Source organism: Oncorhynchus keta, chromosome 8 (assembly GCF_023373465.1).
Source record: "Oncorhynchus keta strain PuntledgeMale-10-30-2019 chromosome 8, Oket_V2, whole genome shotgun sequence".
Classification (NCBI taxonomy): Eukaryota; Metazoa; Chordata; class Actinopteri; order Salmoniformes; family Salmonidae; genus Oncorhynchus; species Oncorhynchus keta.
This window is the reverse complement of record NC_068428.1, coordinates 5048372-5071580: the sequence shown is the minus strand read 5'-3', so window position 1 is coordinate 5071580 and position 23209 is coordinate 5048372. Positions and strand designations below refer to the sequence as shown.

Here is a 23209-nt window from a genome sequence, read left to right as displayed (position 1 = left end):
ACATCTGAGGGTCACTTAGACAAATCGCACAAATACACAGAATGAGGTCCTTCTTCCAATAGGGCTTCACCAAGTGCCGTGTTTCACCTAGAACACACAGTCCCCCTGGCCCCTCACCCCGACAGACGACCTCACCAAATCCCCACTGTGATCAATTCAGTGTCAGGAGGGCTCTTGGTCACTGACAACCGGACAGTGCAGAGTATCTTTTGAGTCCACAAAACCCCCAGATTATTCTCCTCTGACTCGGCCCTGCTTACGCCAACAAGGTGCCTTCCTTACAAAGGAATTCACGCTCAGAGTATACGTAACAGGCATCATTTAAAAACTTTACTTCAAATCTGTGTGTGGTTCGCTCACCTTTTTCTTTAAAAAAAACTCAGTTTGAGATGTGGTATCCACTCGGTTCGCTTCCTCTTAGATCAAAGGTTGGTCTATCTGCTTCGTTCCCGAAGTGTGGTTCTCCCTGAGATCCCAAGGTTAGGGGATCCCTCGTGCACGATTTATTTACCTAGATCGTAGGAACGGTCACCGAGTGAAGATTCACATCCCCTCCTCGTCGCCAACTCATAAGCATATCATGAAAATAAAACATCTTACCTATGTTACCAATCAATTCTGATTATTCCACAACACAAGTAACTATTAAAGAGGCAGGTGAAGATTTAGGAAGATTTAGGACTTCAATGACAAGAGCTCACTGTTTATTAATCAGTAGGAAATACACCTTCTATGATCATTGTGGCAGATGTTTGTGTAGATGGCACATTTTATATTTAGGTTTTCTATATATCACAAACTGTTTCTGCATATTGGTTATTGATTTGGAGACTTTAAAAATGTTTTGACATTGGGGCTATCCCACCTAGCAAAATGTAATTGAAAAGAAGACCAGGCCTGACGTTCAATATACCTGTTGGTGGTAAACAAACTTGTCCAACAAATATATAGTATATATGTGTTGTCTTAAGGTGGAAGGTGTGGAAGGCTTTGGTTTTTCCATTTATGTTTTGAGGTTGGACTTTAGCACGTAGCACGCACTGATTGGTGTCACCTCGTTAGTCAGTATGTGTTACACCTGTGCTGGCTTGTCTATCTCGTTAGTGGGAAGGTGTTTCACCTGAGCTGGTCCAGGTTCTATTTAAGAGTGTCTGGCCCAGTGCTCCACTTGTTTTGATAGATGTGGAGAGTCAGCACCTTTAGTTGCTCCACCTTTTCCTATTAAAGATGTTTTTCATTTCAGGTTGAAGCTTCTTTCTGAAGAGAGCTTATTTTTTTAAATGAATCAATACAAGCAAACAAGATCGTTTCCGGGGATTGGTATGGCAAATACCTTACGATTTGCCTGGACTGAAATGGAGATGGAGCCGTGGAGTAGAGAGACATTTGGAAGGACCATTTTGATGGGATGCCTCAGGATAGAGGTGAAGGAAGTGCTCTGCCTTCAAGGGAACCCGAATGAGAAGGCTTTCGATGTGACGTTTCACAAAGAAGAAAAACATGACGAAGTAATGAAGATGGCAAAGGAAGCGGAGAAAACGGGACCCCTGTGCCATTATGCGGTGACCAGCCTGGCGAAGAACAACTTCAGGGTGGTCACCGTAACCATGTACAATCCGCATGTGAAAGATGAAGAGGTGAGGGCCTTTCTGGGGAGGTACATGGACAATGTCTCCTCAGCGAGGTACCTCAGGGACTCCCTGGGTTTCTGGAACGGAAAGAGAGGTTTCCAGGCGTTACTCAGGGAGTCCCCGAAGAGTGTGGATGGCTACCTCCATCCTCCGGCGATGTTCTCCCTGGGGACTGACAGGGGAACACTATACTATGCACGTCAGCCCCCGTTCTGCAGGCGTTGTATGGCCTATGGCCATAAACTGGCCTCGTGCAGCGCCAAGAGGTGTCGATTTTGTGGGTCGGAAGAGCACGAGGCCAAGGAATGTGACGAGCCCAAGGCTTGCCACGGGTGTGGCTCAAGAGCACACCTGTGGCTTGATTGCCCGGCTCGTCACAGGTCATACGCGTCTGCAGCTGGGGGGGGGAGCGGGGGATGGGTGGAGGAAAGAGAGGACGCATGCGGATTGTACGGATGGCACAGGGGAAAGGACGGAGAAGGACGAAGAAGGGAAGAAGGAAGAGGCGAAAAGAAAGAGGAGAGAAGATGGAAAGAAGGAAAAATAAGGAGAGATTAAAAAGAAGGTGGAAGAACGTGGAGGAGCAGAGAAGAGGGAGAAGGGGACAGTGGTACAAGAAGGAGTGGAAGAGGGAACGGGGACAGTGACGGAGAAGGAGGGAGGAGTGGTGGTGGGAGGGGAGGGGGTGGGAGGGGGAAGATAGGGGGAAGGAGTGGGGGGACAGCCTGCCAGGCTTCCTCGAGTGTGTAGATTTAGGAGGGAGTGGGATAAGGGGGAATCTTTTTGGGGCATAGGAGGGGTGCACTCAACAGGAGTAGGGATTCTGTGTGGGAACAGAGAGGTTAAGGTAGAGAGCACTTTTGTTATAATGCAGGGTAGAGTATTGGGGATAGATGTCAAGTATAGAGAAGCTAGATATAGGTTAATTGGGGTGTATGGGCCACAGGTGGCGGCAGACAGGAGGGAGATGGTGGACTGTCTGGCGCACCTGTGTGTTACAAACAGGCACTTGGTGATAGGAGGGGATTTTAATATAGATTTAGGGGTAGGTGGTGATAGCAGTGCAGGCGCCATCACTGGGCTAATGGCTTGCCATGGTCTGGTTGATGGTGGCATGCACACTACTCCGGCAATGGTCGGTCCTACATGGCGCAACTCCAGGGGGGTTGCGCGGAGGCTCGACTACATTTTTGTATCCAGGTCTTTGGGTCAGTTGTCTGGGCGGCTGGTGCCTGTTTTCTTCACGGATCACGACGGGGTGTTCCTGCAGGTAGGGTCACCAGTCTGCCTCTTCGGTAGGGGGTACTGGAAGTTAGATCGGGATATACTGGAGGAGCAGGCTTTCGTTGATGCATTTTTTTGTTTCTTTCGGAGGCTTGACGGCCTCCGGTCCATGTGCGAGGGGGTGTTAGAGTGGTGGGATTTAGTTAAGGTGAGGATTAGGGCTTTTATAATAGGATATTGTAGAAGGAAAAAAAGGGAGGAAAGGAGGCAGGTGGATCGTATCCAAAGGTTAATTGAACTCGAATACGAGGCAGGCAACCTCGGTGGGTCGATTGACTGGGAGAGATTCACAGCCCTAAAGGCACAGCTCAGGGAGCTGCAGGAGCAGAAGGCTCAAGCTTTCCTGGAGCGTGCGCATAGTGGCTTTCTAGAACATAATGAGACTTGTTCCGCTATGTTCTTTAAGTCGGTTAGGGCCAGGCAGAGTAGGAAGGTAATGCATGGCGTTAGGGAAGAAAATGGTAGTATAGTAAGTAAACCAGAGGAAATGGTCAGGGTGACAACTGATCATTTCCAAGGTTTATTTAAGGAAAGGGAAATAGATGTAGAGCAGGGAAACGTGTTTTTAGAACACTTGTCCCGGCGGTTGCCAGAGGACATTAGAGACGTGATGGAGGCCCAGATCTCACTAGAAGAGGTTGAGAGCGCTCTTAGGAGGATGGGAAAAGGGAAGGTGCCTGGGATGGATGGGCTGCCGGCTGAGTTTTACCTCAAGTTTTGGGGTATACTTGGACCAGTGGTTCTCGAAGTCTTGAAGGCCATCCTTGAGACGGGGGTCCCGGGGGGATCAATGGCTGTTGGTGTGCTGTCACTTCTTTATAAGAAGGGGGAAGCAACTGACCTTGGCAACTGGCGGCCATTGACCATGCTGTGCGTAAATTACAAGATTCTTGCAAAGGTTTTAGCAGACCGGTTGCGCACAGCCCTTCCCTGCGTCGTCCACGAGGATCAGACGTGCGGGGTAGAGGGCCGCTCTATAAGATGGAACCTACAGTTGATCAGGGATTCCATCGCTTGGGTTGAAGATAGAGGGCTGCCTTTAATGGTAGCAGCGCTAGATCAGGCGAAAGCTTTTGATCGCGTGAATAGATATTTTCTATTCAGGGTGTTAGGTAGATTAGGATTTGGGGAGAAGTTTATAGGATGGATTCGTACATTATATGTCGGAGCGGGGTGTCGAGTTAGTGTAAATAGTCACTTAGGTGACGTTTTTGACCTCTCGTCTGGGGTCAGGCAGGGATGCCCACTCTCGGCTCTCCTCTTAGTTCTGTACATGGAGCCTCTGGGGGCTGCCATTAGGGCAGACACAGGGGTGGAAGGCTTGTTGATCCCTGAAAGTGGTGGGCTGCGTGTTAAGATGACACAGTACGCCGACGACACTTCCTTGCTGTTGTGCAAGGACTCGTGCCTGACAAGGTCCCTTGCCATCTTTGGGGATTTCACCCGAGCGTCGGGAGCAGTTCTGAACCATGCAAAGTCTTCCGTCAAGTTTTTCGGAAGATGGCGCGGTAGAACGGATGTGCCTGGGGGTTTATCTCTCTGCGAAGGGGTCCTGAGGATTCTCGGGGTTCATTTTGAGGCCTCCGGCTCAGCAACGCTAAACTGGAACATGTGTATCGCAGTGGTACAGAGGAAGCTAGCAATGTGGAAGGCTAGGTATTTGTCTTTTATGGGCAAAGTCCTGGTCCTAAAGGTGGATGTGTTGCCGTCTCTTTTGTATTTGGCATACATCTACCCATTGCCGGCTTGTCTGAGGAGGCCTCTAGTGAGGCTTGTGTTTCAGTTTATGTGGAGTGGCAGGTGCGAGTGGGTCGCCAGGGCACGCATGATCTGTCCCATCGGGGAGGGAGGTAGGGGGGTACCACATTTCCCCCTCAAGCTGGACTCAATTTTTGTTTCTTTCTTGTTAGCGGAGCTTGCTCAGCCAGTGATACACCCGTCCGGTTACCTCCTGCAGGTGTTCTTCTCGTACCAGGCGAGAAGCGTAATGGTGTGGTCTAACGCGGGTCCTCGGGCGGAACAGCTGCCGTGGCACTTTGGCCATGCGGCAAAGTGGCTGCGTGCGCACCCCGAGGTTGAAGTTAGCGGGCATCTCGTCAGTGGTCTGGGAGGGAGTGCAGGCGCGGGGCCTGGACAACAGGCTCAATGACCTGAATTGGTTGGGCCTCCATAAGTGCTTGCAGGTACTTTCCATCTTGTACCGGTATAGTGTGGTGCGATCCCCCACCTGTCCAAGATCTGCTTGTGGCAGGGAGGAGACTGTGCGCCATGCCTTCTGGGACTGTGCCTGTGCCGGACTAGTATGGGCTAGGGCACGGGTGATGCTAGGTGTGGTTAGGAGGGATTTTGTTTTGACATGGGCTAGGCTAGAGAGAGGCGTAGGGAGAGCAAAGGGAACGGATAGGGACAGGTTTCTGCTCTGGCTTGTCATGAGTCTCTTTAAAAAGGGACTGTGGGAAGCCAGGCAGAATTTACGAGACAGGGAGAGATTGGGGGGTGGAAGGGATAGTGAGAAGGGTGGAAGGTGATTTGAGGGGGAGGATGAAGAGGGAGGAGAGGAAGTGGGGGAAGCATGCGGCACGGGAGAGGTGGAAAGGGGGTTTAGGGCTGGGAGTGTTAGAGTGAGTTTGGTAAGGGGATAGATTAGGGAAGGGGAGATAGGGAAAGGGTTAGGTATTGGTTAGGTATGACGGGGAGGGACGATGCTCCCCTGAGGTTTGTTTTTGTTTGATGTTTTTGTAAATAGAATTAATTAAGAATGAATGAGAATTATGATTTTGTAATAGTATGAATGGTATTGATTGTAATAAATTATTTTAACCACCTTTTTGGTTTACTTCCTGTCTAAGTTTTGTGTGGGTTTTTCTTTTGTTTGCCTCTTCTTGGGCAGATTTAGTGGGTCTCATGGGGTGTGTCTTTTATGTCCCAGTTGTTGTTTACTAGTCAACTTTCAGTGGACACCCCCATAGTGTTTTTCAGAACCCCTACTAAAACCCCACCTGTTTAGTTGTGGTTGTCGTCAGTGACTTTTTGTTAGTTCCCCCTTCTATTTAAGGGAAATTTCTGGTTGGGGAACGTAACAACAATGTAACAACAATGTAGTAAAACAAGTTTATATTTGGGGTTGGATATTGCGTTCAATTGTTAATATTTTAATCAATGTCATTTCCTTAGAATGCTCATTAGTCTTTCAGTTGTTAATCTTCTGTGTTTGATTGGTAAATAATTGTTTATTTATGTTTTTTCCTGTGCAGCCATTGCATTGCATCAATGGCTGAAAAGTGCTGTATAAATAAAGCTTGTTTTGATTTGAACATATTGTAAAATAAATTAACCCAATGACTGACCAATCAACAGACTCTTGCTAAAGCTATTTACAAATATGTGCAAAAGCAACACACATCTTGGTCCATCTTAGTATGGAAAACAGTATCTCCCACTGTCAAAATAGTGCATGTTACGTACGTTTAGTATCACTTTTCAACCAACCCAGTGCATTTGTTGAAAAAAGTTTAAATCAACAATGCGTCAAAGGATTCAACTACTGAAAACAAACAAACAAATGGATCAATCTAACTTTTCAAGCCTGCTGAAGGCATGGTGGAGTGGTAAACACCACCCCCGGCTCTACGAGGGGCTTGAGGTGGTCTCCCACAACTCTGCTTATGTCATGTACTGTGGCCTTGCCATTCCATTTCTTGACTGCAACACAGAAATAAACACATTTAGTCATATTAGATAAAACACTTCAAGTAATGGATATGGAGCATCTATGGCCTCAGTTACACCTGGCACCTAAATGTGACTTCTGTCATCCGATCACTCAAGCTGCATTAGGTTCAGATCTACCAGGATGGGCCTTTGACGCAGTCAGGCTACTGAATATGCATAAGCAATATAAAGAGATGGTGTGAATGAGTGGGGAAAAGTACATTTGACACGAATTACCTTCATAATAAGAAAGAACAAATGTGTGCCTGAGGGGAAATGTCTTTATATAGCCAAAAGGGTGAGAAATTACACCAATATCTAGACAATGTGCTCTAATGTAGATTAACATAGATGAAGGAAAGTATTCTCTTTTGCTTATGTGATGAACAGCTAAATATTTACCATCTAAACCATGTGTGACCTCTGTCGTGTCTCTGACTATGATTCAATTATATGACATGCTATTTTATAAAAATAGATGACCTAACGTTTAATTGATTGTGTCATTGAATTAAACCATGCAACAATTAAACCATTAATAACCTGGGGCACCACGGATATAGAGCGGTTACCTCCCGAATCCACTCTCTTAAAAGATCTTTAATATCAATCGCACTCAATTATTAATCGTCACCTTATTCAGTCTCATTCTGATTGTCGTAATGTACTTGGTTATGTGCACGAACCCTGGCTAACAAGTTGAATCAGCAATACACAAATTGGCTTAATTACTTATTTACTAAATACCTAAATAATCACACACAATATACAGTTGAAGTCAGAAGTTTACATTCACTTAGGTTGGAGTCATTAAAACTTGTTTTTCAACCACTCCACAAATTTCTTAACAACAAACTATAGGTTTGGCAAGTCGATTAGACATCTACTTTGTGCATGATACAAGTAATTTTTCCAACAATTAATTTACATAATTTGAGTCAATTGGAGGTGTACCTGTGGATCTATTTCAAGGCCTACCTTCAAGCTCAGTGCCTCTTTGAAAGTTTTTACCAAGTTGCCATAATCAGCTCATGCTGTATTCTGGCTGATCTAGTCGAAATTCACCATTCCAGCATGGTGATCGTCAAATCCACGTGATCGTCAAATCCACGTGATCTGGTCTCATGTCAATTTTGTTAGAGTAGTTGTTCAACCATTCGCATCCATAGCTCACACCTCGATTTGCTTCGTCTAACGTGAATTGGGTCACGGGGGCTTTATACTGGGGAAGAGAAGGGCGTTTTTCATCCCTCCCCAACCAATGTCTGTTCTCTTGGGTGTGGCCATTGATTGAGTGATTATAAAATGGCTTAAAAAATCTCTCATTTAGGAGCTAAAATCACATTTAATCTTCTCAAAAATTGTTTCATATTTAAATTGCACAACATTTCCAAGATAACCTGATACCTAGAATGATTATATTTTCCAAGATACAGTTTATGTCATCCTGTCAGCAGATATAATGTCCCAGACAAAAACTGATCTGACATCATATTCTTTAAGTACCAATGGACACTTTCAACTGGTTGAGAAAGGGAATTATTGTTCCATTCCCCAACCTTTTGATGTTACCATACTTTCTCTGTGGGAAAAAAGGGCTTTCCAAGAGACCATTCTGTAGAGTGGAGAGAAAAGGGGGGAAGGTATTTATGGGGTGGTCATAAACATCACCCAACAGGGCAATGTCATGACAATACTAACCCATCATGTCTGCATTGGACATGCCTATGAGCCCAATACTAACCCATCATGTCTGCATTGGACATGCATGCCATAAATAAATCCACTGTAACCAAAAGGGTAGAGCACTGATAGTGGAGACGAGAGAAAAATCCCCTGGAGAGTGACCACAGTGAAGGATAACTTTTGCATGGGCTGCAAAGTAGCTATGTAGTGTATAAGTTCCATCCCTGTATGGCTGATTGGGCCAGGACACCAATTAAATTACACTTGTAGCTAGCATGCCAACCACTGGAGGACAGCGAGTGTAGCAGAATGAAGCTGATCTGTGCAAATTACCAGAGATCCTCCCGCAGCAGAGATGCTTCCAGTATTAAAATAGATCCATTCATGACAGATAGGAGACTACTTCAAGTCTCAGTGGGATGACATCACATCAATGGCAACTAGAGCTCACGTCTGCTAGTCACACCGCTTTCACCTCCTCCTATGCCACAGACAGTATAACGCAAACACCGACTGATCTGAGGCAGTATAGCAGAATTAAATACTGATCTGTGTCAATGAAGCAGAATTAAATACTGACCTGAGTCAATGTAACAGATTTAAATACTGCTCTGAATCAATGAAACATAATTAAATACTGATTTGAGTCAGTGTAGCATAATTAAATACTGATGAGGCAGTGTAGCATAATTAAATACTGATGAGGCAGTGTAGCATAATTAAATACTGATGAGGCAGTGTAGCATAATTAAATACTGATGAGGCAGTGTAGCATAATTAAATACTGATGAGGCAGTGTAGCATAATTAAATACTGATGAGGCAGTGTAGCATAATTAAATACTGATGAGGCAGTGTAGCATAATTAAATACTGATGAGGCAGTGTAGCATAATTAAATAATGATTTGAGTCAATGTAGGTAGCCTCGTGCTTAGAGCGTTGGGCCAGAAACCGAAAGGTTGCTGGATTGAATCCCCAAGCTGGTAAAAATCTGTCAATCTGACCCTGAACAAGGCAGTTAACCCACTGTTCCCCGGTAGGCCGTCATTGTAAATAAGAATGTGTTCTGAACTGACTTGCCTAGTAAAATAAAGTTTAAGTAAAAAAAATAAAAAAACATGTTTAAATGGAGCAGAATGAAATACACACAACATTCATTCTATGGGTACTAGATTGACTCAGTTCCGCTGGCTGCTGAGGTTTAGGAGGAGGAGGTCAGTGAGTGTAACAGAGGGGTGAGTGAGTTGAGGTTGAGGAGGTCAGTGAGTGTGTACATGAGTTAGTTGACAGGTGAGTGCTAGGGTATTTCTCAATTCATCCTTCCTCAATTACTCTCCTCGTATCCTTCTAAAAACCCATTGGAGAAGAAGGTCAGAGGGGAGGGACCTTGTACCTTCTCCTCCAATACAGTTTTGACACAATACAGGTAAGGAGATGTGAATAATCAAGGAAAGACAAAGTGAGAAAGCCCTAGTAGCCATCGATAACACTACTGTTATCCTAGCCCCACCCAGATCGTGGTATTGGTAGGATAATGGCTGCTGCTTCGTGGGTATGAAGTGCTGTTGTGAACAGAGGCTGCATCACAGGTCAGACAGGGACTGTTCCAGCCACACCAATGATCAAGGACATCAGCTGTTCCACCCACACCAATGATCAAGGACATCAGCTGTTCCACCCACACCAATGACCAAGGACATCAGCTGCAAATCTGTGCAATGTCAGACTAAATTAGAGTAACAACCAAATAAAACAGGCAAACAGGGAATGTTCAATTACCCAAAAATACACTTTACTTCATTCAAAGAATCAATACTTTATTTCATATCATAAAGAACACCTGTGGAAATGGGCAGTGGATTTAGACATCCATCTGACTCCAAAACAAGACATGATTGAATAGTTGAATAGTGTCTAATCCAAATAATCAGCACAATGGCAGGTGTTAGTGCAGGGCTAGAACAGAAACCTGCATACCCAGTAGCTAGATCTCTAGCAGCAAGGTTGGCCATCCATTTTCTAGGTCGATGCATTGTTGCTTTAACTGTATTGCTGTAGTCAAACAACTTATTCTAACAGTAAACCAATATCATATTCAGAGCATTCAGAAAGTATTCAGACCCCTTGACTTTTTCCTAATTTTGTTACGTTAACAGCCTTATTCTAAAATGTATTAAATAATATTGTTTTCCAAATCAATCTACACACAATACCCCATAATGTCAACGTTTATGGTTGTACATTGTGATATCACTAAAACACTCCTACTACAATGTTTAAAACATTCTACATTGTGACATAATGTCATTGATATCATGAAACAACTCCTTTATATATGTATTTTCTGATGTTTATTTAGAGCTCTTTTATCATAGAATCTCTTCCCACATTGATCACAGCTATAAGATTTCTCTCCTGTGTGTGTTCTCTGGTGTATAGTCAGATGGCTAGATGTAGTAAAACTCTTCCCACATTGATCACAGCTATAAGGTTTCAATCCTGTGTGTGTTCTCTGGTGTGATACCAGGTTGCTTGACCGAGTACAACTCTTCCCACATTGCTTACAGCTATAAGGCTTCTCTCCTGTGTGTGTTCTCTGGTGTAAAATCAAATGGCTAGATGTAACAAAACTCTTCCCACATTGAGTACAGCTATAAGGCTTCTCTCCTGTGTGTGTTCTCTGGTGTATAGTCAGATGGCTAGATGTAGTAAAACTCTTCCCACATTGATCACAGCTATAAGGTTTCTCTCCTGTGTGTGTTCTCTGGTGTGATACCAGGCTGCTTGACTGAGTAAAACTCTTCCCACATTGATCACAGCTATAGGGTTTCTCTCCTGTGTGTGTTCTCTGGTGTGATACCAGGTTGCTTGACTGAGTAAAACTCATCCAACATTGACTACAGCTATAAGGTTTATCTCCTGTGTGTTTTCTCTGGTGTGATACCAGGCTGCTTGACCGAGTAAAACTCTTCTCACATTGATTACAGCTATAATGTTTCTCTCCTGTGTGTGCTCTCAGATGTACTATCAGGCAGCTTGAGCTAGTAAAACTCTTCCCACATTGAATACAGATATAAGGTTTCTCTCCTGTGTGTGCTCTCAGATGTACCATCAGGCCGTTTGAGCGAGTAAAACTCTTCCCACATTGATCACAGCTATAAGGTTTCTCTCCAGTGTGAATTCTCATGTGTACTTTTAGTGAATTTGATCTTAAGTAACTCTTCCCACAATCAAAACAGTGGTGAGATTTCTCTCCTGTGTGTGTTCGCAGGTGTACTTTAAGTTCTGATGAAGATTTGCAACCTTTCCCACAGTCAGAGCAGCGGTGAGATTTCTTCCCTGTGGGTCTCCGCTGGTGTTTCTTGAGGTGCCCTGAGGTGTCCTTCTCTGCCTTGTCAGCTTCATGATGTTGCAGAGACTCGCCAGAGGATCCACGGTAGTCACGTCTCTCTCCTAAAGTCAGACAGATGGTTAAGGCCACAACAGCAGAAATCCACTGTAAAAGGTGATACCAACATGATAGATGATGTTGAACAACAATTGACATCTGTAATGAATGTTACAATTATCTTAAGACAGTCAAGTGAGCAACAAGTAATATTTTTTCTTGTTTTCACATTAGTAGTAACATCAATGATTGTAGGCTAGAAATAAGTTATTAAAGTTGTTGAAATCCTAAGCGCTGTGCCAGACGACTTTTGGTCTCCAATATAGGCCCCTTTCTGTGTTTGCTAAAATTGGCACGAGGGCAATGTAGACTCAATTTGGTTGTAGAAACTCATCCATGCTAATGCAGAAACCACTAGTTATACCAATAACATAGACCTACTGTAGGACCCATAACCTTACCTAATAATAACAACATAGACCTCGGACTATACATCATTTAATATTTCAGGTGAAACATGGAAAAAACCCAGATAATTTTGTGAATAATCCCACTAGGCTACTCTGTAATGTGTTGTCATTCTAAATGTCCTGAATAAAGGACAATAGCTCTGTGTGTTGTACAATAGCCTATCCATCATGCAAAACAGTTCTTTACACATTATGAGCTAAGTATCTCCGTTTGCAGACAGACTACCTAGAATCCGGCGCCGACAGAGATCGCCACCTCGCTTCGCGTTCCTAGGAAACTATGCAGTTTTTTGTTTTTTACGTGTTATTTCTTACATTAGTACCCCAGGTCATCTTAGGTTTCATTGCATACAGTCGAGAAGAACTACTGAATATAAGATCAGCGTCAACTCACCATCAGTACGACCAAGAATATGATTTTTGTGAAGCAGATCCTGTGTTCTGCCTTTCAACCAGTACAACGGAATGGATCCCAGCCGGCGACCCAAAAAAATGACTCCGCAAAAGAGGGAAACGAGACGGTCTTTTGATCAGACTCTGGAGACGGGCACATCGTGCACCACTCCCTAGCATTCTTCTCGCCAATGTCCAGTCTCTTGACAACAAGGTTGATGAAATCCGAGCAAGGGTAGCATTCCAGAGGGACATCAGAGACTGTAACATTCTTTGCTTCACGGAAACATGGCTCACTGGAGAGACGCTATCGGAGGCGGTGCAGCCAGCGGGTTTCTCCACGCATCGCGCCGACAGAAACAAACATCTTTCTGGTAAGAAGAGGGGCGGGGGCGTATGCCTTATGGCTAATGAGACGTGGTGTGATCACAGAAACATACAGGAACTCAAATCCTTCTGTTCACCTGATTTAGAATTCCTCACAATCAAATGTCGACCGCATTATCTACCAAGATAATTCTCTTTGATTATAATCACAGCCGTATATATCCCCCCCCCCCAAGCAGACACATCGATGGCTCTGAACGAACTTTATTTGACTCTTTGCAAACTGGAATCCATACATCCTGAGGCTGTATTCATTGTAGCTGGGGATTTTAACAAGGCTAATCTGAAAACAAGACTCCCTAAATTGTATCAGCATATCGATTGCGCAACCAGGGCTGGAAAAACCTTGGATCATTGTTATTCTAACTTCCGCGACGCATATAAGGCCCCCCCTCCGCCCTCCTTTCGGAAAAGCTGACCACGACTCCATTTTGCTGTTCCCTGCCTACAGACAGAAACTAAAACAAGAAGCTCCCACGCTGAGGTCTGTCCAACGCTGGTCCGACCAAGCTGATTCCACACTCCAAGACTGCTTCCATCACGTGGACTGGGATATGTTTTGTATTGCGTCAGATAACAACATTGACAAATACGCTGATTCGGTGTGCGAGTTCATTAAAACGTGCAGAAACCGTGGATTGATGGCAGCATTCGCGTGAAACTGAAAGCGCGAACCACTGCTTTTAATCAGGGCAAGGTGACTGGTAACATGACCGAATACAAACAGTGCAGCTATTCCCTCCGCAAGGCTATCAAACAAGCTTAGCGTCAGTATAGAGACAAAGTATAATCTCAATTCAACGGCTCAAACACAAGAGGTATGTGGCAGGGTCTACAGTCAATCACGGACTACAAGAAGAAAACCAGCCCAGTCACGGACCAGGATGCCTTGCTCCCAGGCAGACTAAATTACTTTTTTGCCCGCTTTGAGGACAATACAGTGCCACTGACACGGCCTGCAACGAAAACATGCGGACTCTCCTACACTGCAGCCGAGGTGAGTAAAACATTTAAACGTGTTAACCCTCGCAAGGCTGCAGGCCCAGACGGCATCCCCAGCCGCGCCCTCAGAACATGCGCAGACCAGCTGGCCGGTGTGTTTACGGACATATTCAATCAATCCCTATACCAGTCTGCTGTTCCCACATGCTTCAAGAGGGCCACCATTGTTCCTGTTCCCAAGAAAGCTAAGGTAACTGAGCTAAACGACTACCGCCCCGTAGCACTCACTTCCGTCATCATGAAGTGTTTTGAGAGCCTAGTCAAGGACCATATCACCTCCACCCTACCTGACACCCTAGACCCACTCCAATTTGCTTTACCGCCCAAATAGGTCCACAGACGATGCAATCTCAACCACACTGCACACTGCCCTAACCCATCTGGACAAGAGGAATACCTATGTGAGAATGCTGTTCATCGACTACAGCTCGGCATTCAACACCATAGTACCCTCCAAGCTCGTCATCAAGCTGGGTCTCGACCCCGCCCTGTGCAACTGGGTACTGGACTTCCTGACGGGCCGCCCCCAGGTGGTGAGGGTAGGCAACAACATCTCCACCCCGCTGATCCTCAACACTGGGGCCCCACAAGGGTGTGTTCTGAGCCCTCTCCTGTACTCCCTGTTCACCCACGACTGCGTGGCCACGCACGCCTCCAACTCAATCATCAAGTTTGCGGATGACACAACAGTGGTAGGCTTGATTACCAACAACGACGAGACGGCCTACAGGGAGGAGGTGAGGGCCATCGGAGTGTGGTGTCAGGAAAATAACCTCACACTCAACGTCAACAAAACTAAGGAGATGATTGTGGACTTCAGGAAACAGCAGAGGGAACACCACCCTATCCACATTGATGGAACAGTAGTGGAGAGGGTAGTAAGTTTTAAGTTCCTCGGCGTACACATCACAGACAAACTGAATTGGTCCACTCACACAGACAGCATCGTGAAGAAGGGGCAGCAGCACCCTCTTCACCCTCAGGAGGCTGAAGAAATTCGGCTTGTCACCAAAAGCACTCACTAACTTCTACAGATGCACAATCGAGAGCATCCTGGCGGGCTGTATCACCGCCTGGTACGGCAACTGCTCCGCCCACAACCGTAAGGCTCTCCAGAGGGTAGTGAGGTCTGCACAACGCATCAACAAAATACTTCTTCACTGAAGTCCGATCAACGGCTGTATGTCTGATATGCCAAGAAGCTGTTGCGGTTTTCAAAGAGTACAATATCAGCCGTCACTTTGCCACGAAGCATGCAAACTATGCTAGCAAGCAGTCAACACAAGAACGGGCGGCTACTGCTCAGAGGTTGGCAGCTAATTTACAGAGTCAACAGAACTTTTTTCACCGACAAACTGCAATTCAAGAGTGACGTTTAGCGTCATGAAAATCAACAAAGCCCATCACAGATCCAAGTTAACTGACCAACACCTCAGATCTGTCCTGAGAATTGCCACAACAAAACTAACTCCAGACTTTGATGCACTGGCAAAAAAGGGAGACCAACAACACTGTTCCCACTGAAATGGTGAGTTTTTCTGCTGTGTTATGAAAAAATGCATATGGAAAGTTTGGAAGTGCGTCTTTTAATTAAGAGCAATGCGCATTTACGCACAGCAGCGGTACAGTAGCTTAATTAACACGCCGCACATCGCTCTTAATTTAAATTTAAATTTTCAGCTGCAGGTAGGATATTTAATACAGCCTATGTCTGTGTGCTTGGCAACGATACACGTGTACTGTTTGCGCGTGAAGGCGAGGGCGTCCGTGGCGAGTTTGTAGAGCGCGCGGTCAGGACAATCCATCCATGATTTTGCGGAGTTTAACACAAGTAGATATTATTGAGCTTGAGTATTTCGTTGTGTAATAATATGTTTTGAATGTTGAAAGTGATTCCATTTTTCAATAAATGTTGATTTCTTTAACTTTGCACCTTCGATTGAAACTTATTAAAAACAGACGCAATCTTGATAAATCACAGTGCGTATGTTATTTTAATCTATTTACATTTCCTCCTCCCAGTATCTGCGAAATAGTATGTAAATGCCATATCTTGCATATTCCTTGAGACAAATTTATTAACTGATAAGGGCTATTTTTCACATTTGAAAGACAGTTAATAAATTGGGTTGTAGTGTTCTTACTGTGCTATGAGGTTTGCACACACTACATTTAATGCTTTAGTATATCCGGCCCAAACACTCCCTCCAAATGCTCCTGGCCCGGCCCCTCTGTCAAATTTTAGAACCCATTGTGGCCCGCGAGTCAAAAAGTTTGCCCACCTCTGCTCTACATTATTCATCTCATATGTATACGTGTATATACTGTACTCTATATCATCTACTACATCCTTATGTAATACATGTATCACTAGCCACTTTAACTATGCCACTTTGTTTACATACTCATCTCATATGTATATACTGTACTCGATACCATCTACTGTATCTTGCCTATGCTGCTCTGTACCATCACTCATTCATATATCTTTATGTACATATTCTTTATCCCCTTACACTGTGTATAAGACAGTAGTTTTGGAATTGTTAGTTAGATTACTTGTTGGTTATTACTGCATTGTCGGAACTAGAAGCACAAGCATTTCGCTACACTCGCATTAACATCTGCTAACCATGTGTATGTGACAAATGAAATTTGATTTGATTTGACTAACAAGACCCTACTGTAAATCGAGCAGACAATAACGTCAATTTGTAAGGGATGTTGGATCCAACATGGAGCACAGCATAACTGTCTTTACCAGAGTAATGAATGAAGAATCACTTTGGTTGTTGTTGCATGTTGTGATGTTTGTCATTTGACTGGCATTCAGAAAATTATTTCCTGGATCCGCATATGATAGTTGAACATGCGACTAACAAAACAGCTACAGTATTAAGTATTATGTGTAATTATTGAATGACCGCGTTAATGACAGTATCCATTTGGGTGTTGTGAATCAACTTAAGGTGACTCAGAACCATTGGATTTAGCAAACTGAAATGATTTAGAATTGCTGTGCCCATGAAAACTGTTTTCCCAGCATAACATAAGGAGCCACTAAATGTTACTTAGTTAGAGAGCATTTCAGAGATCTGAAATCAAAACACTGTCCGACAGCAAGATCCAATATTTAAGTTGAAGTTCATCATATGTCAAGCTTAACGTTATGACCATAACTACTCTTCCCAGAAGGAGGGAAACTAGGTACAACATACTCGTTAAATCCGCAACTCGCTGGAAGCCCCGCCTTCCACAGGTGATGAGTGTTAGGCTCGGATTTATTCCTTAAATTTAATACCGCCCTTCACCGACCAGGAAGGGACGGGGACAAACAGGTGTTGTACATCTTTCCCTCCTTTAGAGAAGAACACCTGTTTAGGAGAGGTGCTGGCTAGCGGAGTAGAACTCAGGAAACTTCCTTCAGGGAACAGTAGTTATTGCCATAACGTGTGGATTTAATAGTATGCTGTACCGCTCTTCTCTGACCCAGGGGGGCAAGCAGGTGTGTACCTCGTTTCCCTCCTTCAGGGAACAGTAATTATAGTCATAAAGTTACACTCCCTTACAGTCGGTCAACTTCGGTATAACATACTACGGGGAAATACTATCCTTCCCCAACCGAACCAAACGGATACTAAATGAAACAGCCCATGGCAGACCACACAGACCTGACCCCGCAAGATATGTCAATTTAGTCCATTTATTCATTGTCTTTTGTTTGAAACACTCCTGTCAATGTTGATTAAGAACGCACACCTGATTACGCATAGAAGTAGGACTAGTCTACCTGGTTACACATATAGAAGTAGGACTAGTCTACCTGGCCTGCGCACAAATGTAGACCTATAAATGTGCCCATTTGGGGATGTCTGATAGTATGTCTGATTGTCTTAACACACCACCACTAATGAGCTGTGGAGCTTCAAGGTAATTTTTTCTTCACCTCAAACAGTAGGGAAACAGTCTTATTAAAATCAATTAAAAATTAACAATAGTTCCTCAAAATATTTTCAGCTCTCGCCCTTTTGATAACCACTCAGAATAAAACGGAAAAATGTAATGCTCTGATCCAGTGGAAATGTCATAAAATACCTGATTACTTCTTATCCCTTGAACAAATAGAGAACTCACTGGCGCAGGAAACTGAGGGCCCAGAATATTTCATACAATGTTGCAAGTTTGCTATCTCGAGTTTTGGGCTGACCCAGTTGATAGTTGATACAATGTTTAAAGTTTGGCCATGTGCAGCCAATGTGATTTATAGGATATTTATTACTATTAGGATATTTTCTAGCTGCAGAATGCAATGTTTTTATTTGTTGGCAAAGATAATAGTTTCAGAATAATGTTTGTTTTTCGAACAGGTTTGCTATTTTATTTCAGTTTACTAAATAGTTTTTCCCTAAACTATTTTTCTATAATAAGCATGGAGGTTTCCCCTATCAACCAGTCACAAGTACTGGCGACAAAGCGCCTTGTAACCTAGCTGGGAATGGGACAGACTTGGAACCCTTCTGTGGTAACAGACAGGGGCGATTTGTAATCAAATCTAATTCCCAGGAATGGGGTTCATTTGAACCACAGAGACTGTGTGTGCGATAATAACATAGCCGTGTCCAACCCTGCAAGTTCCCTCGACTCCGCAACCAACCACTGATCTCCAACAGGGCCCTTAACCTGTATCACTTGACACCTCATAGTGAGCTACAGGTAGGAATCAGCAATGAATCACAAAAATGAGACACCTCTGGGGAAGGGTGTAAGCAACATTAAAAAATATATATATACAGTGGGGAGAACAAGTATTTGATACACTGCCAATTTTGCAGGTTTTCCTACTTACAAAGCATGTAGAGGTCTGTAATTTTTATCATAGGTACACTTCAACTGTGAGAGACGGAATCTAAAACAAAAATCCAGAAAATCACATTTTATGATTTTTAAGTAGTTAACTTGCATTTTATTGCATGAAATAAGTATTCGATCACCTACCAACCAGTAAGAATTCCGGCTCTCACAGACCTGTTAGTTTTTCTTTAAGAAAGCCCTCCTGTTCTCCACTCATTACCTGTATTAACTGCACCTGTTTGAACTCGTTACCTGTATAAAAGACTCCTGTCCACACACTCAATCAAACAGACTCCAACCTCTCCACAATGGCCAAGACCAGAGAGCTGTGTAAGAACATCAGGGATAAAATTGTATACCTGCACAAGGCTGGGATGGGCTACAGGACAATAGGCAAGCAGCTTGGTGAGAAGGCAACAACTGTTGGCGCAATTATTAGAAAATGAGGGAAGTTCTAGATGACGGTCAATCACCCTCGGTCTGGGGCTCCATGCAAGATCTCACCTCGTGGGGCATCAATGATCATGAGGAAGGTAAGGGATCAGCCCAGAACTACACGGCAGGACCTGGTCAATGACCTGAAGAGAGCTGGGACCACAGTCTCAAAGAAAACCAATAGTAACACACTACGCCGTCATGGATTAAAATCCTACAGCGCATGCAAGGTCCCCCTGCTCAAGCCAGCGCATGTCCAGGCCCGTCTGAAGTTTGCCAATGACCATCTTGATGATCCAGAAGAGGAATGGGAGAAGGTCATGTGGTCTGATGAGACAAAAATAGAGCTTTTTAGTCTAAACTCCACTCGCCGTGTTTGGAGGAAGAAGAAGGACGAGTACAACCCCAAGAACACCATCCCAACTGTGAAGCATGGAGGTAGAAGCATCATTCTTTGGGGATGCTTTTCTGCAAAGGGGACAGGACGACTGCACCGTATTGAGGGGAGGATGGATGGGGTAATGTATCGCAAGATCTTGGCCAACGACCTCCTTCCCTCAGTAAGAGCATTGAAGATGGGTCATGGCTGGGTGTTCCAGCATGACAACGACCCGAAACACACAACCAGGGCAACTAAGGAGTGGCTCCGTAAGAAGCATCTCAAGGTCCTGGAGTGGCCTAGCCAGTCTCCAGACCTGAACCCAATAGAACATCTTTGGTGGGAGCTGAAAGTCCATATTGCCCAGCGACAGCCCCGAAACCTGAAGGATCTGGAGAAGGTCTGTATGGAGGAGTGGGCCAAAATCCCTGCTGCAGTGTATGCAAAACTGGTCAAGAACTACAGGAAACGTATGATCTCTAATTGCAAACAATGTAAATTGTTCGGTGGCGATTTTATGAATTGTTCAGCAGTCGTATTGCTTGGGGATAGAAGCTGTTGAGGAGGCTTTTGGTCCTAGACTTGACGCTCAGGTACCGCTTGCCGTGCTGTAGCAGAGAAAATAGTCTATAACTTGGGTGACTGGAGTCTCTGACAATTTTATGGGCTTTCCTCTGACACTGCCTATTCCATAGATCCTGGATGGCAGGAAGCTTGGCCCCAGTGATGTACTGGGCCGTTCGCACTACCCTTTGTAGCGCCTTAGGGTCAGATGCCGAGCAGTTGCCATACCAGGCGGTGATGCAACTGGTCAGGATGCTCTCGATGGTGCAGCTGTATTACCTTTTGAGGATCTGGGGACCCATGCCAAATCTTTTCAGTCTCCTGAGTGGGAAGAGGTTTTGTTGTGCCATCTTCACAACTGTCTTGGTATATACCCACGTGGGTGATTGAAATATGAACTGAGGTCCACACTCCAGTCCAGTTGATGGTGGTAATGCACCTTAAAGTTGGTTGCCAACCGCCATAAAAAGGCCAAAGAAGAAAAAGAAGCCTGAAGGAAGGAGAAAAGACTAGAAACTAATTTGGTTTACCGTTTGGGGCATCGCAACTGGTTACCTATTTTGATGTGATATGAAAGTATTGTGTGAAATTATTGATGTGAGAAAAAAAAGCTTATATTTAAAATTTTGATTTTCAAAATCTGGGTTCTGATGGGGTATGACAGTTGAACTAAGCTCATGAGGCATTTCTACGTGATTTCTTCAAGAAACAATGGGTACATGTCATTAATGTATTAGTCCCAAAATGGATGTAACAACTGCTGATTTCCCCTTTAAGAGTATATCTTGGGATAAGCTAATAGGAGATATTGAGGACTATAGTATTTCAGGCATTGTCATTGGATGCATTTGATCAATTGTTAACGTTTTGTTGATGGTCCACTCTTGATGTTCTACAGTTCCAGTGTAGCTTCAGCCATTCCTACAGAACAACATTAAAGTGTAGAACCCCTTTACTGCATATTGGTTCAACAACTGCAGAGACGGTACTTACTGGTGTTAAACAGATCTCCAACCTCCTCTTCTTCCTCCAATGTGACAGTAATCTCTCCCTGGTCTTCTTTCAATCCAAACACTGCAACCTCCTCTTTCTCCTCTTCTTTTACTGTAACATCTTCCTCATCTTTCACTCTGAACGCGTCTTCTTCTTTCACGGTAACAGCCTCACCCTCTACTTGTTTTTGTATTGTAACAGCCTCCTCTTCCACCTCCTCTTTCACGATAGCTTCTTTCTCCGCCCAGCAGATCTTCTCTTCTTTAGCAGAAGGAGAGTAGCTTAGTGAACTCATGGTTGGAGATGTTAGCTAGCTAGCATTAGCGCCTCGCCTAGTTCTAATCTAATTTAGCAAACCAGCCAGCTGACAAAAAACGTAAATATATAATTAAATGGGCCAACAAGTACATACGACAGAAGTGTGTTTTATACACATCGACAAATATACACCAAAACAGTGTACAGAGCATTAATGTTGTAGCTATGTTTGCTAGAAAGCTACCGAGGTGTCTGAACTAGCTGTTGTTGTTGAAGCAGCGTCCCGTCCACTAGATTATACGTCACACTGGCAGCATCGCCTGAACCTAAAAGACGCACATTGCCATCTGCTGACTGGAGTGGGCAGTGCAGTTGAGGAACCAAACGTTTATTTTTCATTTATTTCATAAAAGTTTAATGTTATATTAAGTCGTTCAAAGAGAAGCATGTGTTGATTGATTCGTTTTCAATGAGTGAGAATTTAAAACAAATTTTACACCCACTACATATTTGCATTGAACCATACTTCTGACATAGATCATTTTGACCCCAGAGGCATATCTCTCTTCTCTGTATACATCAATGATGTCGCTCTTGCTGCTGGTGAGTCTCTGATCCACCTCTACGCAGACGACACCATTCTGTATACTTCTGGCCCTTCTTTGGACACTGTGTTAACAACCCTCCAGGCAAGCTACAATGACATACAAGTAAAACTAAATGCATGGTCTTCAACCAATCGCTGCCTGCACCTGCCCCCCTGTCCAACATCACTACTCTGGACGGTTCTGACTTAGAATACGTGGACAACTACAAATACCTCAGGGTGGCGTTGGACTCGTAACCTGAAGGTAGCAAATTCAAATCCCGAACAGACAAGGTACAAATCTGCCGTTCTGCCCCTGAACAGGCAGTTAACCCACAGTTCCTAGGCTGTCATTGAAAATAAGAATTTGTTCTTAACTGACTTGCCTAGTTAAATGAAGGTAAAATTAAAATACATTTTTTAAAAACCTAGGTGTCTGGTTAGACTGTAAACTCTCATTCCAGACCCACATCAAACATCTCCAATTCAAAGTTAAATCTAGAATTGGCTTCCTATTTTGCAACAAAGCATCCTTCACTCATGCTGCCAAACATACCCTTGTAAAACTGACCATCCTACCAATCCTCGACTTCGGCGATGTCATTTACAAAATAGCCTCCAATACCCTACTCAACTAATTGGATGCAGTCTATCACAGTGCAATCTGTTTTGTCACCAAAGCCCCATATAGTACCCACCATTGCGACCTGTACGCTCTCGTTGGCTGGCCCTCGCTTCATACTCGTCGCCAAACCCACTGGCTCCATGTCATCTACAAGACCCTGCTAGGTAAAGTCCCCCCTTATCTCACCTCGCTGGTCACCATAGCATCACCCACCTGTAGCACGCGCTGCAGCAGGTATATCTCTCTGTTTACCCCTAAAACCAATTCTTACTTTGGCCGCCTCTCCTTCCAGTTCTCTGCTGCCAATGACTGGAACGAACTACAAAAATCTCTGAAACTGGAAACACTTATCTCCCTCACTAGCTTTAAGCACCAACTGTCAGAGCAGCTCACAGATTACTGCACCTGTACATAGCCCACCTATAATTTAGCCCAAACAACTACCTCTTTCCCTACTTATTTTATTTATTTCTTTTGCTCCTTTGCACCCCATTATTTTTATTTCTACTTTGCACATTCTTCCACTGCAAATCTACCATTCCAGTGTTTTACTTGCTATATTGTAT

At 44.2% G+C, this 23209-nt stretch overlaps 1 protein-coding gene across 1 annotated transcript; it reads right to left on the bottom strand.

Moving 5' to 3' along the window:
• Positions 1–10108: 10108 nt before the first annotated feature.
• Positions 10109–21716, bottom strand: LOC118386582 (zinc finger protein 501-like). The gene is made up of 2 exons (XM_035774274.2): positions 21175–21716; positions 10109–11765 (listed from the first exon to the last, which is right to left on the bottom strand). Exons 1-2 carry the CDS (start codon positions 21467–21469, stop codon positions 10642–10644), a joined length of 1419 nt encoding a protein of 472 aa, XP_035630167.2. The 5' UTR covers positions 21470–21716; the 3' UTR covers positions 10109–10641.
• Between the last annotated feature and the right edge of the window lie 1493 nt (positions 21717–23209).